This window comes from Pseudopodoces humilis, chromosome 3, assembly GCF_049639895.1.
Source record: "Pseudopodoces humilis isolate 2021_Gansu_Grassland_sample_001 chromosome 3, ASM4963989v1, whole genome shotgun sequence".
In the NCBI taxonomy this organism is placed as follows: domain Eukaryota; kingdom Metazoa; phylum Chordata; class Aves; order Passeriformes; family Paridae; genus Pseudopodoces; species Pseudopodoces humilis.
The window spans coordinates 15,775,675-15,793,909 of record NC_142202.1 but is presented as its reverse complement, the minus strand read 5'-3'; the positions used below and the strand labels follow the sequence as shown (position 1 = coordinate 15,793,909).

General features: G+C 40.6%; 1 protein-coding gene across 1 annotated transcript in view; it reads left to right on the top strand.

Annotated features, from left to right (window-relative positions):
* The window catches only part of XDH (xanthine dehydrogenase), a 49,876-nt gene that overhangs the window by 12,456 nt on the left and 19,185 nt on the right, over positions 1-18,235 (top strand). Inside the window, exons 6-20 of the mRNA XM_005523279.3 lie at positions 413-474; positions 2,217-2,285; positions 3,057-3,125; positions 3,602-3,688; positions 4,930-5,071; positions 5,646-5,738; positions 6,673-6,824; positions 7,627-7,720; positions 8,545-8,654; positions 11,435-11,619; positions 12,398-12,566; positions 13,018-13,107; positions 13,741-13,910; positions 16,330-16,453; positions 16,847-16,966. Of these exons, the coding sequence (XP_005523336.3) occupies positions 413-474; positions 2,217-2,285; positions 3,057-3,125; positions 3,602-3,688; positions 4,930-5,071; positions 5,646-5,738; positions 6,673-6,824; positions 7,627-7,720; positions 8,545-8,654; positions 11,435-11,619; positions 12,398-12,566; positions 13,018-13,107; positions 13,741-13,910; positions 16,330-16,453; positions 16,847-16,966 (1,736 nt within the window). The remainder of the gene's footprint in view (positions 1-412; positions 475-2,216; positions 2,286-3,056; positions 3,126-3,601; positions 3,689-4,929; positions 5,072-5,645; positions 5,739-6,672; positions 6,825-7,626; positions 7,721-8,544; positions 8,655-11,434; positions 11,620-12,397; positions 12,567-13,017; positions 13,108-13,740; positions 13,911-16,329; positions 16,454-16,846; positions 16,967-18,235) is intronic.

The window sequence follows — 18,235 nt, the reverse complement described above, 5'->3', positions numbered from 1 at the left end:
CAGAATCCAACTGTATAAATCCTGTGACAGACTGTTGTTGTTGCTGAGGTTAGAGTCATTACTGAGCTTCCAGCAGTGATCCAGGAGGAATGATGATGCAGGAGAAAGCAATCTCTGTGTAATTCAGGAGACACACTAGTTGGTATACTGATAAGACTCACACAATTGAGATAAATGAATAGTGAATAAAACAGATTGCATTTGTTCTAAATGAATTTCAGTTTAAATTTCAACAAAAAAAAGATGGTAGAGTTGTTGCAAGGTTCCTAATGAAATTTTCCTCCTCCCAGTTTATTCATTAGCTGTATCAAGATTTGACAAGCTTTTGTGAGAAACAATAGAATGTTCTAAAAGAAGAGAAGTTTTTAGCCAAATGACACTAAATCCTTATCCTTTTGCTCTGGCAATGCAGGAAACTTGTGCCGGTGTACAGGCTACAGACCCATTCTGGAAGGATACAGGACATTTGCTAAAGTAAGTGGCTTTAGATGATGTTTTAAAAAAAACCTGGAAAGTTGGCTTCTTTCTCTCTGTTACTGAAACATGCCATGAACTTAGATGGGGAGGAAGAAATATATATGCTCCAACAACCCAGCTCCAACTCTTGACCTCTTTGTATGCGATTCATGCATTAATAATTCAACTAGACCAAACCCTTTACTCTTTCCACTTGCTGGGACATCTGAATAAGATCCATGATGGTCCCTTTTTGGATCACAGGTAACTAGACTCTGTAACTCTTTTTTGTAAGTCTCAGAAAAATTCACCCTCTCTGCATAATACAACTTGCAGCTGATCCTGGTGTGGACAAACTGTCAAGGTATGGTACACTGGAGGAATCTGGTGAGGAATATGCTTTTTTGAAAGATCAGCTGCAGAGCAGGAATAGCTCTGGAAAGAAATTTGAAGTTGCTTTTTATAGCTCTTGCCCAGAATTCTTCTGCTGGTTTGGGTGAGGTATGAAGCTTTGCCATAAATTTTCTCTAGTCCCTTTGTACCTGAATGAGTGCTGGAGGCTGTGAAGAAGAGTAGATCATTATGTACTTCAGTGATTACCAGCCACTCATGGGTCTACACTGGTATTAAATATCAAAAGAAAAGAATTTACAATGGTACCCATTAATTTCATTTTATTATCCAGAATTGCAATCAACAAAGGAGAATACAAGCAGGAGTGAGATCCATTACAAATGGTTGATAAAGTTGATAAAAGCCTTACTTGGATTTCCAACAGGCTTTCTGCAGTGTCTCACCAAAGGCTTTTAAAGACAATAGGGTCTCTGTATGGATGAAAGCAGGAAATGGCAAGTAGAGTAAAAATGGTATGTTTTTACAGTGGAGGGAGGTCACTGTTGTGGAGTTGTGCTGGGGCCTATGGTGGAAAGCAGGGCTGTTGCACCTATCCCTAAATGTGGTCTATAAGAGTGTGAGTAAGAAGATGAGAAAATAAGCTAACAGATATCAAGTTAGTTCTGGGTAGTGAAGGCAGGAATTGGCTTTGAGGAATTTCTGAAGGATTTTATGAACTTGAGAGAGACACAGAAACAGAAAACACTTCCATGGCTCTTCCTACACTTGAGTACTCTGTGTAGTTCTGCTCCTCTCATCTCTAACAGGGTATAGCAGAATAGAAGAAGGTTCAGAGAACTGGAACAAGGATCACATCTGTGGCAATCTGACTTCCATACAGGAAAGCACTGAGTGCACGTCAGCCTGAAAAAGAGATGCAAGGGAGAGGAAGGGACTCTACATAGTACATACAGTGGTTTCTATTGACCTCTAATAGAGGTCAAAAAAATTGTGATTAGCAAATGGAATGTGAACAGGCATCTGTTATTTCCTGCGTCTCCCAGTAAAAGAGCATTTCAAGAAATGAAACTAATAGAAGTCAGATTGAAAACAAATGCAGATGGTCTGCCTGGTGCTAGAGTACTGCTATTGTATTGTATGTGTTGTCCCTTTCAGTCTTCTCTGGGTATAATGTCACAGCTCCAGAGATAATAGTTGAATGGTCAGAATAGTTCCAAACCAGAACAAGAAGTTTACCACTACAGTGGGCATGACACTGCAGTATATTGCCTTCCATTGGTAAGAGAAACACCTACTTGGTTGGCACCTTCCTTCTGCTTTGGATATTTCTCTCAAAAGGGGATCAAACCTACTACATTTCCTTGGAATGTGCAATTTTTTTCTCAGAACAGTTTTTGTTCCCACAGGACATGAATTGCTGTGGCAGAGTTGCCAATGGCACTGGATGCTGTCGTAGTGGGAGGGAAAATACCAAGGTAAGCTGAATGTTAAAACCCATAACCTCAATTTTCAATACAGCATTGGAGCTTTGATATGTTAGTCACCTCTCTGGCTCAGCTGTGGTGCAGATACTGAGAGCTCTCTGAGTTGTTCTTGGAAAACGCTGGGACTGTGTATGTCCTGATTAGCATGTATGGGTTTTAAAACAGTGATGTTCCTTCTGAGTCTGCAAGGTGCAACCCTTCTGTGAAATAGCACGGTGACAACTGCAAGCAATGTGTTACCATTTTGGTGCATTGAAGTGATACAGCTTTCTGTGAAAACAGGTCTAAATTCCCCACTGTGATCTTTCCCAAACTTTGCCGTCCATTGATGAAGTAATTTCCCCTTTGTTCCAAAACTGTACAATTGGAATCTTCTGGAATATCTGGAGGGAAAAAGTTAATCACATTGTATGTACCAGTCTAGGTATAAAAACAAATGAAGGAAGGGAAAGAAGAAATTGGTGCATAAGGTAGTGTGAGTATAAAATGGATTTAGGAAGCAGAGAATATAATGAAATTCATCACCAGAAATTTCCAGAGAATTTCTGTGGATTGTTTTTGAGGAAGTATCCGGTGTTGCATAGAATACTCCAACAATTAAGACTGCTTGGAATCCTTTCTTTCAAGCAGTTTATTAATGAAAAATGTTACTGCATATTTCTGAAATCTGGGGATTGATGAAAGGGGAGGACTGTATTCTGTAAAAGTTGCAGTGTTCTGACGCTGTTTAGAATGGCTGAAGTGTGCTTGTTTCCTCTTCAGAATGGAGGCTGCTGTGGAGGAAAAGCCAATGGTCCTGGCTGCTGCATGAATGGAAAAGAAGACAGTGTGGTAAGGTGCCTCTCAACTGGTAGTTTTTACTTTATTTCTGGTGTTTTAATATCTTAGATCTGTCTCATTGTATACCCAAGCTCAGTTTTTTAAAAAAGCCCAAGCTTTTATTTTAGCAATATTTATGCAAAGCAATTTAATTTATATTTTATGGTCTGAAGAGCATACCTCAGAAAAGGTATATTTGACATGATTTAACATGCCAGTGTGAAAGGAATATCACTTTTGATAGACAAAAACATAGTGTGTTCTGGTTGAGGGTTCTGACAAGACATGCAGGGGAATCAGAAAAACATAAGTGAAGAACCTTAAATGCTGAATTAAATGCTGAATCATGTGGCATCATTTTTCTGTGTTTGCTATATTTTGCTCTATGAAATAGTAACAGGGATTTGAGTAGAAAGAGGAATGAGTTATGGTTGTATGTGGAGAGCTTTCTCTTCAGTCACTAGCCATTTGCATTTTCTCTGTAACAGACAATGACATCCTCCAGCCTGTTCAATTCTTCTGAGTTCCAGCCATTGGATCCCACACAGGAGCCAATCTTCCCACCAGAGTTAATGGTAAGTTTGTTCAGAAAGAAATGGCAGTGATTTGTTGGTTTAGTTGCTCTGTACAAGGTTTGAGTGACTCTGTCCTGAGGAAATGGCAGGGCAAAAATGGCTGCTAATAAAAGAAAATGCATGGGCATGAAACCTTCCCTGTTTTATAAAACAGAAGGTGTTTCAGCCAGGGTGGTTTAAAAGAAATATGCAGGCCAGGTGCCTGCTCCACTTGTCTGGCTTTCTTTCTGGTTCTCACCATATGTGTCTCTGCTCTTGGGTTGCCTTCTTTTCCAGTCACTGCCCGTCTGGGGGTGGAACAGTAGCTAAAATCCAAATGTCAATTTACTAGGTCAGATGTGAACTTCTACATCAAATATTGGATATATGAGCTTGTCTCTCTGTGTTCCCATTATAGTGTAGGAAGAGAAGTAGGAACTACAGGATGTAGCTGAATACGTATCACAAATAGTTGTCTTTTCAAAAAACTTCCCTCACCATAGCAGGAGTAAAAGTTGAATGTCTCACAATTACATTAAAAGTTAGGAGAGATTAGTTTCTCTTCATGTTTCATTCCTGTCTTTTCTGGGGATCCTCCTCCCTAAACAATGTGTCCCAGCCAGGAGTCTAATACAGCACATGACGCATTTACAGCTTCCTTCACATTTAACAACTGAAATTCAATCATTAATTACATCTGCTGCTGTACCCAGCTTAAATGTGTAATGAGCTACAGCATGAGTAAGTTATCTTAGATCATAGTAAAAGATATATTCAGCTTGGGATAGGGCTCCTCTGTTTCTTCTCCAAGACGTTCTCCTACCCAAGGGTTGATCTCACGTTTTCTTCAGTCACTGGATGAAGTAGTTAAAAAGAGAAATCAGAACCTGGCCTAGCAGGTAATTACAATTCATCAGTACTAAAGACTGACATCTTTGGATTGAGATGAGAATGGAAAACCCATTGAAACAACTGAAGCTACAGTCATTTGCCAGAACCTTGGTCAGATGGAGCTTGCTGACACAGATCTTGCACCTGGAAGTATCAGGAAGGGAGAACTTTTGTCAGCATGAGAAAGACTTAAATCACTGCTAGCAGAAGGAAGGGGGGTGGCAAACTACCAACAACAGTGTAGATATCTCAGCCCCCTGTCAGTAACTTGGCTGAGATGGAGCCCAGTGTGGCACAGGCATGGGCAGCATGTGAGCAGGGATTCTTGGCTCGATGTAGGGGCTGAGCTCTATCTGAATTCCCTTCTGCAGACCCAGAGTAACAAACAGCAGAAGCAGATGTGTTTCAAAGGCGAGCGTGTGATGTGGATCCAGCCCACAACTCTCAATGAACTGGTGGCTCTCAAATCCCAGTACCCCAATGCCAAACTTGTTGTGGGGAACACAGAAGTGGGTAAGAGAAAGAGCTGATGCTTATTATGAACAGTTGGAAACCTTCTATGAAGTATTTTGTGACAACAGTGCAAATGGAAACTTCTTTCATGTCATTGCTTTTAAAAAGATATTTTCAGGTTGTATGTAGGAACAGATTTTCTTCTCAGGTAGATCAATCTCACAGTGAATGTTTTTCTCCATTCTTTGCTGTGTCAGCTGAAAAAAATGCTAATCCAGATCTCTGGGCCTTTGTGCTGTTTTGTGGAGTTTTGAGAAGAGGGAAGTGGCGCAGCATAAAATATCCTCATAATCGAATTAAATCAGTTGTGAAAGCTGAGTTTTGAAGGACTTTTCAGTGAGAAAACTCTCAAGAGGTGAAATCTTACTGCCTTCTCACACCAAATAGATACCTTTGCAAACATACATGCTGAGGAGGAGAGTTCAGACATATTCAGTAATTCTGTTGTCTTGAGCAATTGGTTCATGAAATAATTACTAAATGTTGTAGGGTTTACTGTATTTTTCTTTCCTGAAGGATTATGTGCAACAGTAGCGGTGTCACTCAAGTACCAAAACAGTGTCTTTTCCTTAAGGTATCGAGATGAGGTTAAAGAACCTGCTATATCCAGTGATAATAGCCCCAGCATGGATCCCTGAAATGAATGCTGTTCAGCACACTGAAACAGGTGAGCAAGAAAAGAGGCAGAACACCTGTGAGGTGAGTGGGGACTCCATAGAATAATAAAGAGGGTGTGAAGGAAAATCCCCAGATTAAAGATTGTTTTCTGTGTGTTATACATTACCTGTGCAGAAAGTCAAGTGAGTAATATGTAAAAGAGCTGGAGATGTTTAGCCTGGAGAAAAGGAGGTTCAGGGGTGACCTTATCACTTTCTACAACTCCCAGAAAGGAGTGTGTAGCAAGGTGGGGGTCAGTGACTTCTCCCAAGTAACAAGTGACAGGAGAAGAGGAAACTGCCTCAAGCTTTGCCAGGAGATGTTCATATTGACATCAGGAAGAATTTCTTCACTTGAGAGCATGGTCTACCACTGGGCTGCCCATGGAGGTAGTGGAGTCACCACCCCTGGAAGTGTTCAAGACATGACTGGACGTGACTTTTAGTGCTGTGGTTTAGCTGATGTGGTGGTGTTCAGTCAGAGGCTGGACTCGGTGATCTTTGGAGGTCTTTTCCAACTTTAACAATTTTATAATTCCATTGCCTTTAGCTTTATTTTGGAAATGGGCCAACCTTACAAATAGAAATGCCTAGGACAATTTAGTGCATGTGGCCCAATATCTGATATTTAAAGTATGGAAATGTGAAAAGAGTTGGAGTTCACTTCTCAAAGGACAAACTAAGGCCTATAGGAGGCCAATATTGTTAATAATACAGTGATGCAAAAGGGTGGTGTGTTACTGTCATGTGGGAGACAACACCAGCATGAGCTGTGATTTAAAGGTGAATTTTGTTCTGAGGATGTGATGTTTACATGCAGTGTATTATAAATAGTCTGGTGGAACTCAAGGTCTATTTGAACCATCCTAGCTTTGCAGAGCCAATAACTTTCCTTCTGTACCTCAAAATTTTGGACAACAATTCTTTTCCTTTGTTTGTTTACAGGGGTCACCATTGGTGCTGCCTGTACCCTGAAGTCAGTAGAGGAGGTGATGAGAAAAGCGGTGTCAGACCTTCCTCCATACAAAACAGAGATCTTCCAGGCTGTACTGGAACAGCTACGGTGGTTTGCAGGACCACAGATCAGGAATGTTGCTGTAAGTGACTTTGGAGCACCAGAGGCTGTAGTTGAAAGCTCAGTCTGAGGAGCTGCCCTGCCTCATGCAGTGTTGGTGTGCCCTGTGCATCTCACAAGAGAACGTTTGCAAACCTTGGGAAAGAAACCAGCACACAAAAATCAACCCCAGAAAGTGGTGGGGTCTCAGCTGGTGTCTATCTAGCAAGCAAGGGAAACTTGGCAGTTGTCCAGGTCTTCCATTGCTGTTATCACCAAATGGGGGGAACTCTAGTGAGATTTGATTAATTTAATGAAAAAGGTATTTAGAGTGCTGGACAAACTTCAAAGAAGTAGGTGTGTGTATTATTGCCATGACAACTAGGGCAGTCATAGTGTTAATGTATTAGATCTGGCAAATTTTCTTCTAGTTTTAAAGGGGAAGGTGTATTCAAACTCCATGTGCTCTAAGAAAAAAAATATCAAGCAAGAAGTTAAACCAACCTACCAAACAAGAACTTTTGTTCCACGAGACACTGTGCCATACATTTGTTTTGGAGCCAAAAACTTTGGTTCCTGTTTCATACTGAAAATACCTTTTTCAGTTTCATGGCTCCTCCCTTAATAGCAGCTACAGTGATTGAATTTTGGCATGGTTGTGCATATGAGGTTTGAGCATATGACTTGATGCATTAACAAAACACTGTTATAAATATGTTTCAGACAAATGTTAATATTGTCTGAGACAGCATCTGATTTTGTGAGGCTTCAGTTTTCCCAATTAATTAAAGGCCAAAAATTGTTTAGACTTTTAATGTTTATCTGATGCATTATTTTCACTCTAGGCCATTGGTGGGAACATAATGACAGCAAGCCCAATTTCTGACTTAAATCCTGTGTTAATGGCAAGTGGAAGCAAATTGACTTTGGTATCAAAAGGTAAGTTACTTACATTTCCCTGTGACACTGAGGGGAGTGGCATAGTCAGCACTCAGTCAGTTCTCTGCCATGGATTGTTAGGTCAGGCCAAACTTGAAGGTGGAAATTAACATTATTAGTTTAAGTCTTCGGTGTTTTCACACTTTCTGAGGCTAAAGTCCTAAAGCTGGACCTAAGTTTGTCTTCCTAAAGAATTTTGAACTTCTGTGCCAGATGGAATATCTGGTTCTGTGTGTATACTTGCAGACATGTCCTTGGGAAGAGCTGGTTGAAGATGTGTACTAATGAAAAATAATAGGCATGAAATAGTTTCTGTCACTATCATATTTTAATCCTCCTGATTTATTCAGATGAAGACTGAAAATTGTTGGTTTTTTTTTTCGAAGAAGAAACCCAAGCATCTCAGCTTTTATTTGTTCTTATGATTTTTTTTTTTTAAATAGGATCCTTGAAATAGATGGACTGTCTGATCAGTGGACTGAGTGCTGGCTTGTGTGCAGGCTATGGGAAGGAGAAAGAGGGAGATTTCATTAGTGTTGGAAACTAATGAACTAACTGGAAGCTAAGCTTTAATTAGATAAAGAAGGAAGGAGGTATTTTTGATCAATTCCTGTGCAAAGAAAATTTAGTATGTAGGCAGAAGCTGTCATAGATTCCATAAATATCAAAGTAAATCTGAGAAAGATTTTCCTGATTTGGTGAAATAGAGTGAAAAAATAAAATCAGATGTCATATCAAGAGTGATTTGTGTGGCATGAAGGCTTTTCCCCACACACTACTGCCATTCTTCATTTATTTACTATTGATGTCCCTTTGCTCTACAGAGGGCAGAAGGACTGTCACGATGGATGAGAAGTTTTTCACTGGCTACAGAAAGACAATAGTTAAGCCTGAAGAAATACTTCTCTCTGTTGAAATACCCTACAGCAAAAAGGTAAGCTTGTAAGAAGAAACTTCGCTCTCTGTGGAACTAAAATGCTGTTACTTGAGTGTTGTTTTCAAAGTTAGCCACCTTTTTCCTGACCCCCAAATGTTTATGTAGTCCTAAGAGGACCAGGAAGCAAGTGAATAATTTGGAGAAAACCCATCAGCACACTATTTTCACAAGCAAGAGGAGCAGGGCTCTATGATAAAGTATGGTATGCCCAAGATTTTTTCTAGTGCAAGGAAGAGAAATTTCACTTTATTATCTTAAGCTTTTTGAGTGCATTTGGTAATGATTAAAAGTGTCAAAGTGATGTTCCTAGAGGTAGAAATTCTGCTTGAAAAGTAGAACAGAAAAGATTTTAGCAATTTCTGATGTAGAGGGAAGTTAATGTGCCAAAGACTCCTGCTTAATTTCTGTGAGCTGAAACAGGAAAAAGAATGGGGAAAAGGCTGTATGGATAAAAGGAAAGTTCAGTTTCTGCATTCTTGTCTTGCAAGATCTAAACCATAAGGACTGTTAGAGCATTTTGGCCATGTGGACTTGCAACTTCAAATGGGGCTGTACAACTTGCTTCGAACAGAACAATGAGCTCTTCTCTGCTGTAGCAGCATAAACCACAACTGATTCAGTGTCTAAGAAGTAAAACTTTGCTTTTTCCTTGAGGGCTGAGAACATCAGACTGTAATTTTTGCTTGTGAAGCAAATGCCTTCTTAGGGCTTGTGGCTCCAAGTCAGAAGATGCAAGGATTTGCAGTACGGTGATGCATTTTCTTTATAATTGGAAGAACACTGATTTACTTGAAATGCCATTTTATTATGGGAGAGAACTAATAAATCCCTTGTCTATCCTCTCAAAATTTTCTATTTAACTACTAAAGGAAAAAAAATATTTTATTTATGGTGCTTTTTCCATCTGAGCAATCCTTCTTTGGTCTTGTGATAAACGCATCATGTTTTGTCAAAATTAAAAACATGTTTGAAGTTGCCAATGGAAAACACCATACCCCTCCATCTATATGACAGTCTCATGACAATTTCACAAAACAAACAAATGTTTACAAGCAGCTTTGGTGGCTTCAGCCCTAAGTGATATTCAGCTCACTGATCTGAAAAAACTAAAACAACTTTTGAACTGTTAGCTTCATGGTTTCTTGGCTGATCTTTGCTCACAAATAATGAGGCTGAAGTTCTTCAGGGAATGTCTAAAGGTGCTGGCATGTAGCAGGCAAAGTTTTCTGCAACTTTGATTTCCTAATGGATGAAAGCAGGGCTGTTTCAGCATACAGCTAGACAGATTTTTTTTTTTGTTTTTGTTTGGTTTTTTTTGTTTATATTTCTTTGAAACTGATGTTATGCCTTGCATTCATGTAACTTGTCACACCAAGGGTAAGACTGGCCAAACAGCAGAAAGAATTAACATGCTCTGTTGTTTGCCAAGAGACTCAGGCAGGCATGTGATGTGATGGTTCACTTACCTACATTCCGAGTGAGGAAAAGTCATGAGTACCTTTCTTCCCACAGGACTCTAAATGAAGAAAATTAAGGTGTCTTATGAGGAGTGAAGGCAATATTGACCTCTTGTTGCAATTATGTTATTGGGAATATCTTGATTTCTCCAGTAAGAGAGGAGGCTGCTTTTTCTCCTCTCTAAAAGTGAATTGTTTTAACAAGCAGAGTGGCAGAATGTCCTCACTGGAAGGGTGCTATTGATGCTCCTCTGCTATTATCTGCTGGTTGCTGAGTAATTATTTGAATTCAGGAAATGGAGCACACCCTTCAGTTATATCTCCAGTAACAAGTCCTTGATGCACAAAAGGGGCCTCTTGTGAAACTGTTGTCATTGTCAACAGGAGAGAAACTGTTCTATCTGATAATGAAAAAAATTGCTGTCCACTTCAGATTAGAAGTAATTAATGAAGCATACTGCTGTGCTTTGTGGAGTCACTTGGCTGAGCTATTAGAGAAGAAACTTGTCAGAAAACTCTCCAGAAGGACAGTGCTAAGACATCAGATCTGATTCCTCTTTGTCTGCAAGATACCTGAACAGCAATTTGTCCTCACCTGCAGTGTAGGTGAGAGGACTGACCATGCTGTGACTCCAGGGTGTCACCATTACATGGTGCATCCTGGCACAGTGTTAATCTCATATTTACAGCCGCTCTTCATAAGAGAGCTGCTGAATTCTGTGTGCTGTAGTTGTTGGTGCATTTACAAGAATTTCTTTGCTCTATGGAGATCAGGATAATATCTGAGAATTCTATTTCCAGAAACAGATTAAATTTTCTTTTATTAATTAGTCTGGTCTGCTTTAGAACTGAGAGGCATTTGTGATTACTGATCAGCTCTTGCAAGTTTCAAACACTTCTGAAAGGAAGAGGTTTAGGATATGGGTTTTAGTGATTAGACTTCCAGCTTAGCAGCCTGGGAGAAAGAAAAAGGTGCTGAGAAACTGTAATTTTGTTTATGCACAATCAATCTGTCATGGTTCTTCCTCTTGAGATATGGAAAAATGTGACATGTATGAGCAGATCTCTGTCAAAGCTTGTTTCCCCCACAGTCCTAGGCTTGGTAACAACCACTGAACTGATACATTAGAATTAATCATTGAATTATGTGAAAATAAACAGTGCTGCCTGAACAAACATGTCCTGCTTGGCCCTATGAATCAACCAGATACTGTTCCCTGGAATAGTTCATGCACATAGAGATGGGCGAACAGCTTGTACACATTTACACTCCAAAGCATGCCAAGGTAGAGAATAAAGAAATCATTTCCTGTCTTCCAGGGTGAATACTTCTCAGCTTTCAAGCAGGCTTCCCGTCGTGAGGATGACATTGCTATTGTGACCTGTGGGATGAGAGTCCTGTTCAAAGATGGCACAAGCCAAGTGGAGGAGATAAAACTAAGCTATGGAGGAATGGCTCCTACCACTATCCTGGCACTAAAAACTTGCAAGGAACTCACTGGCAGGTAGGAATTTTTCTGTGATAAAAGAACAGTCTAATGGAACTGTGCTGACTTTTACAGGAGCAGTTTAAACATCTGAAACATCCTAAATCCTCTCTAAAAATATATCAAGGAGAATGAGGAAGAAGTATAGTTATGCTTCGGCAGCAGTGTGTTTTGTGTAATGCCTTGCTTCTTCTAGTATGACTTACCCTTAAAGATCCATGTCATTCTCTCATTCAGAGAGCCATTTTCCTGACAAATTCACTCATCAGTTGAAGTGGACAGAAGCTGGATGTGTTCATGACTTACAAAACTGGATTCATTTAAAATTGGATGGAAAAATCAGTGTTTTTGTCCTGTAATAGCTTTGCCATATCTTCAGGGAAGGTAACATGAGCCCAGGATGACAGCAAAGCACACATATGTGCTATGAACAGACAGAACTGATGGCTATTGCTTGACAACTTATAGGAATAGCATGAAGCTGTGTCAGGGGAGGTTTAGGTTGGATATCAGGAAAAAGGTTTTTCAGCCAGAGGGTGTCTGGGCACTGGAACAGGCTCCCCAGGACAGTGTCACAGCACCAAGGCTGACAGAACTCAAGAAGGGTTTGGACAATGATCTCAGGCACGTGGTGTGACCCTTGGGGTGTTCTGTGCAAGGCCAGGAGCTGGACTCGATGATCCTCATGGACACCTTCCAACTCAGCATATTCTGTGATTCTGTGTCAGAAGAGTTAGTCTGCCCTGGTGAATTTAGGTCTAAACAAGGTCTCTGTGTCACTTTTGTTCCCTTGCAGAGACTGGAATGATAAACTGCTGCAGGATGCCTGCCGCTTACTGTCGGGTGAGATGGATCTGTCTCCTTCTGCTCCTGGGGGGATGGTGGATTTCCGACGCACGCTCACCCTCAGCTTCTTCTTCAAGTTCTACCTGACAGTCCTCCAGAAACTGAGCAAGAGTGGCACTGTGAGTGCTCCTTGGGAAGGCAGATTTGGGGAAGGAGAACCTCTGTGCTGCCTCGGTGGGGAAGGCATGGGGAGGGTTCAGATTTGAGCAAGTGCCACCTGATAACAAAATTCATGCTGCAATAGCTGCCAGAGCTACTCTACTGCTTGCATAACACTGACTTGTGTATCTTCCCACTTGCTTCCTTGTAGCACCCTCACCTTGTGGTGGAAGGGTGTAGCTCTGTGGGGTCACAGGATGATTCCTGGACTTCTCCCATTTGCTTCATTACAAGTGGTCTTGTGCCTTTGTGGTTGTTCTTGGCACAGAGCCTGAGCCTCATTTACATTTAACTCAGTAGATTATGAATTGCCTTAAGTGGGAGATGGAGAATGGAAAATATCCTGAGCTACTAGGGAAAGTGGGAAAAGAATTGGAAGAGAAAGTGATTTTTTTAATATGTCTCTGGCAGAAAACTGTGTGTGAGCCTGTCCCTTCAAACTACATCAGTGCTACAGAGCTGTTTCACAAAGATCCCATTGCAAATGCCCAGCTCTTCCAAGTAAGTAGCAGTGTCGGCATGACATAGATGCAGGATTTTCTGAAGCTCAAACTGTGCTGCTTACCTTCTTGTCTCCCTGAGTATGGTCATCACATAAACTTTTATAATGCCATGCATGAAGCTTGTATTTGAGTCTCAATCCTTTTCTCACTCTAGAATACTATTCTTTCTTACTATTGCCCAAGACTTGCTGAGAGCTTTATAAAAATCACTTTTCCTCCTGTAGCCAGCTCTGTATCCAAACTGAAATTCCCCTTCTGCTTTCCCCAGTTATAGCCTGCCTCTATTGGCATCTCTCAGGCTTCACACTTGGGATATATCTTCTTTCCGATTTGTCTGTAAGTAACCCATTCTCTTCAGCTTTGACAGTAGAGTCCAGTTTCAGAATTTGAACTTTCTTATGTGAGATGTGAAATCAAACCTTTCCCTTCCATAACAATTTCAAAACCCAAACTCCTTTCACTTCTTTCCCTACAGGTCCTCTCTGTGTAGCCACATCTTGTGGCATCTTATTTACTTTCCTTTCACACAGGATTGAGCCCCCATCCCATTCACTAGAAGGTATCAGAATGCCTTTTGTTCTCCCATCAGTGTCTCCATCCCCTCAGTAGTAAGCCATGTGTTTTACTCCAGGAAGTGCCCAAGGGGCAGGCTGTGGAAGATATGGTGGGCAGGCCTCTGGTGCATGTTTCAGCATCCAAACAAGCCAGTGGAGAAGCTGTGTACTGTGATGACATCCCTCACTACGAGAACGAGCTGTACCTAACGCTGGTGACCAGCACTAAGGCCCACGCTAAGATCCTGTAAGTGATGCTTCTGAGTTCCAAATGTTGGAAGCATCTGGTGCCTGGTGGCTTAGAAAACATCAATCTGTCAGGGTGTGGGTAAGGGAAAGGGTTTGGCTTAGGTGGGAACTCCAGTTCCCTGCACATTGTTACACGGAGGCGAGCTGTGTGTGACAGCTGCCTTGTAAGTCTGCGTCAGTGGGAATGTGAGGGAACCAACACCAAACTTTGGGCTTTGCTGAAGTACAAAAGCCCTCAGCGTAGGCCAAACTTTTTGCATTTCCCATCTCTTATACTAAGGCATGCAGGATTAAAAAGAAGCAGGGTAGGAGAGCACCACAGAGGTTGAGGTGTCATTTTAATCACTAACTGGAGGGTGCAGCTTGAAGATTCTCCTTCCTGCCTGAAAAACTAGGTTGTAAGATGCAGTTCTAACAGCTTTCCTGGTGATTCAGCTGTGTGCACTGGGTTTTGCCTTGCACAGTGCTTGCCTGCACTGGCTGTGATCAAGCCCTCTGCACAAAAGTCATTTGTAAATTGGCTTCTGCTATGAGGTGTAGCCCTCTCTGCTTGGCTGTAGCAAGATGGACGGATCAGTATTTGGAAGTGCGGCTGTCCCAGAAAACATCTTGTCCTCCCAGGGCATGACTGGTACCTGATTTATAACAAGAGCGAATAACCAACTCCTAAAGGCCAATCCTGGCAGGTAATGCCATCTGCATTCTCATATGAATTTTAATGCTGTCATATTGCAGGACTGGCTGCTCCCACAAACTCTAATTTTGTTTATGTGATGATGGCTCTGCAGGCTGTCATCTGCCCTCAGCTGCTTTGATGTGCTCTGTGTCATCGTCAACAGCCTTGCAGTGTGCTGTTCATTCCTTAGGCAATACTTCCTGCCTTCCTGTTAGTTAGGCTTCCTGTCCAGAGCTTTTCCATTGTGGCATGGGCAGCATGGTGGTCATGGATGCACAGATATAGTAGTTGACTCCCAGGTTATGAAAGAAACTGCTCTGTCATCATAGCTAATTTTCAGGTGTTGCAATGTGCAATGCAGACACTTAAGTGTTGTTACTACCACCAGGGCAGATGGGGAGATAGAGAAGGCATCACATCCATGCTTGTGACCACAACGTGCAGTGTTTGCTAGAAGTTGCTGTACACTCTTGCTGTATTCTCTTGCATTTATGTTGTGTACACATATTTCAGGCTGGGAACCTGTAATATTCTGTGGAGGAAGAAGTAGGATATTTAATCAGGGACAAAAGTATCTCAACCTATGATTTTGGCAGTCAAAATATTGACTCTGAAAACTTCTACTTCAGCCAAGTCAGATTTTGAGCACCAAGTGTAAATCAGACACCATCTGCCTCTGCATTTGTAACTAAGGGAAAGTGTTAGGGGGTTGTTTCTGAGCTGCTGCTGCAGAAACACAGCAAAGAGAACTTTCCAAAGAAAAATAGCATTTTGAGTTCCTGCTGTCTAAGGGTTCATGTGGGAATGTTCATTCATACATTTAATGTCTTTTTTAAAAAGTCTGTGGCTCACTGGGATGTATTAACAACTGCTTTCAGGCACAGTTTATATCAAAGTTTCAGGAATCTAAACAAGTTGCTGAAAAAATTGCAGCAATTTACAGAAGGCAATAAATCATTCAGTCAGCAAAATCAAAGCCACAGCTCTTCTATTCACAACTGTTTCTCTGTAAAGCCAATGTAGAGAATATTGCAAAAGGAAGCTGAAAGTATTTTTTGATATATTTTTACTAATTTCTCTCCATATAAAAATTAAATTACATTGTCCTTTTTTAGTTATTTTGTCACTGAGTTTTAAATCTATATATTATTGAAGCAGCCAAGAATTTTGATTAGATCCCTTTTTTGCTGATTGCCAAAGAAAACCTTTCATGAAGGTTTTTGTCTTTTTGAGCATTGCTTCTTTTGCATATTCTTAAAAACCATGAAGCTTCCTTTTGATTGATCCTCAATAATTTCTCCCTGACTCACCCATGGCAGATGATACATGTCTGCACTAAAATTTCATATTTATCCATAGACAGGGAATTCTTGCCTTCATAACAAGAATAATGGCAGCTAAGAAGACAGTGGAGGCACAGCATCACTAACACCAACTTGTCATCAAAGAATCTTTAGTACATGTGGCAATTGGATCAAGTTCAGATATGCCTTAGGGAAAAGATGTATGACATAGTCCAAAGAAGCAGGCTGGTGATCAGTTTGACAGTCAGGATTAACATTTTCATATAGATCCCAAATTATTCTAGTCTCATATGTTATGCCTTCTGTCACAGTCTCACATGATATTCACATGGCATAGCCAAACTTGAGGAAATCAGGCCTGAATTTGTATTGGACTCTTATAATCGGTTTCACAAAGAAAAAATGAGAAACAACATTGTCTCTCCTTCTTTCCTTAGTTCTGTAGATACATCTGAAGCTCAGAGTGTTCCTGGGTTTGTGTGTTTTGTCTCTGCCAAGGATGTTCCTGGCAGCAACGTCACTGGCATCGCTAATGATGAGACTGTCTTTGCTAAGGATGTGGTACGTAGCTAAAAATAGCCTTTTTCAATCATGCTGCTCGGGAGATAACGTTTTCATACTGTCCAGTCAAGTCCTCTACCTTATGCAGAGAGAATTCTAACTGCACTGGGGTCCATAGAAATCTTGGTGCCAAATTCAATAAGGCCCAAGTCCTTCTGCCCTGTGCCCCTCTCCTCAGTGTTATCTCCATGATTCTCTATGCTGCAGCCACTGGGGACAGGCTTACTCACTCAGTTGCTGTCCAAATTTACTTGTGATTATTTTCCCTGGGCTGATTTTTAATAGACTGCTCTGAACAAACTGCATAAAAAGAATAGATAAAGGGAATTATCATGAGTCTCTTGTCACTGCAAACACACCCCAAATGATGGTGGGTTCCAATCTTGCCTGTAGGTCACCTGTGTGGGTCATATCATCGGTGCAGTCCTTGCAGACACACAGGAACATTCCAGGAGAGCAGCTAAAGCTGTGAAGATTAAGTATGAAGAACTTAAACCTATTGTCACAATTCAGGTAAGATGGCTCAGTTCTGCATATACAGTTGGCTTGGGACCCCTTGATGTCTAGTTCTGTTCTCACAAGTGTGGTTACTTAACCCCACATTTTGTTTGTGGGTGCAACAGGATGTGGATAGAAGGAATAATTTGTGAACTTAAATATAAAGAAGGTACATCTTTGGTGCCCTACTGATTTAGAGCATGTTAACTTTTTCTATGCTATTTAAAGCTGAAACAAATAAACCAAACTCAGGGAGACAGTGTTGTGCTCAACAGAAATTTGTTTAAATAAACAAGGTTACTGTGACTTACATTCTTAGCCACAGGGGCTTACTTTTAATATTCTCTGGTGTGACTCTGCTGCCTTCATTGGTATCTATTCCCTTTTCATTCTCTCATTTATAACAAGCAATAATAAGGTGTGAAAATGTCTTGTCTAGCTCTGTCAATGCACTGCTTCTCTGAGATTTCTGCAGACCATTTGTCTAGTTTCTAAGCTGATGAAATTAATTTTTGGGAGTTCATTCCCTGCTGTGAACTGTATGGACACAGTCTTCAAGTGGCTTTTCTCAAAGCTGAAGAAATTCATGTCAACAATGCATGATCATTTCATGCTTTTTTATTTTTTTAACTAGAAAATCTGTTGACAAGATTTCCTTATGAGACAGTAAAAGCAAATGTTAATATCTACACAGCATTTATTTCTAGAAATGAGAAAGAAAAATGTATGAAGCCTTTTTTAGTGGAGAAATTAGAAACATAGGAGTCTAATGAAATGTTATGAATAGTCAGTATTTCATACCATGTAGTTCGTAATGTGAATTGTATTCAGGCAAATAGAGTCTGTGCACTGTCTTGTACAGACATTGGTACTGCCATCTGAGGACAGAGATTTTGGGTTGTTTGTGTGATTTGTGGATTAACAAACAATGTGTGAGACCTTTGCCTTTTCTGAGGCTTCTAGTTCTTTATTCAACCAGGGAACATGAGAGTGGAGCCAAAAACGTGCTGGTTTGTTTTTTTTTGTTGTTTGATATTCAGTGGAGTTTTTTCTTTATGGAAAGCTTCAGTTTTGTCAAAAGGAAAATGCCTTTGTTAAACTTCCCTTAGAAAGATGATTGTATATTAGATCAGAAGTGAACTACTTCTGTACTTCTTATCTGAGAGATTTTGTTTTCTCTTTCTCACTCTCTTTTTTTTATTTAATATTTTAATCTTTTTTTTCTTCCACCTTCTGGGCTACAGACAAGAGTTAATATAAGTTGTAAATTATAGCTCTGATGGT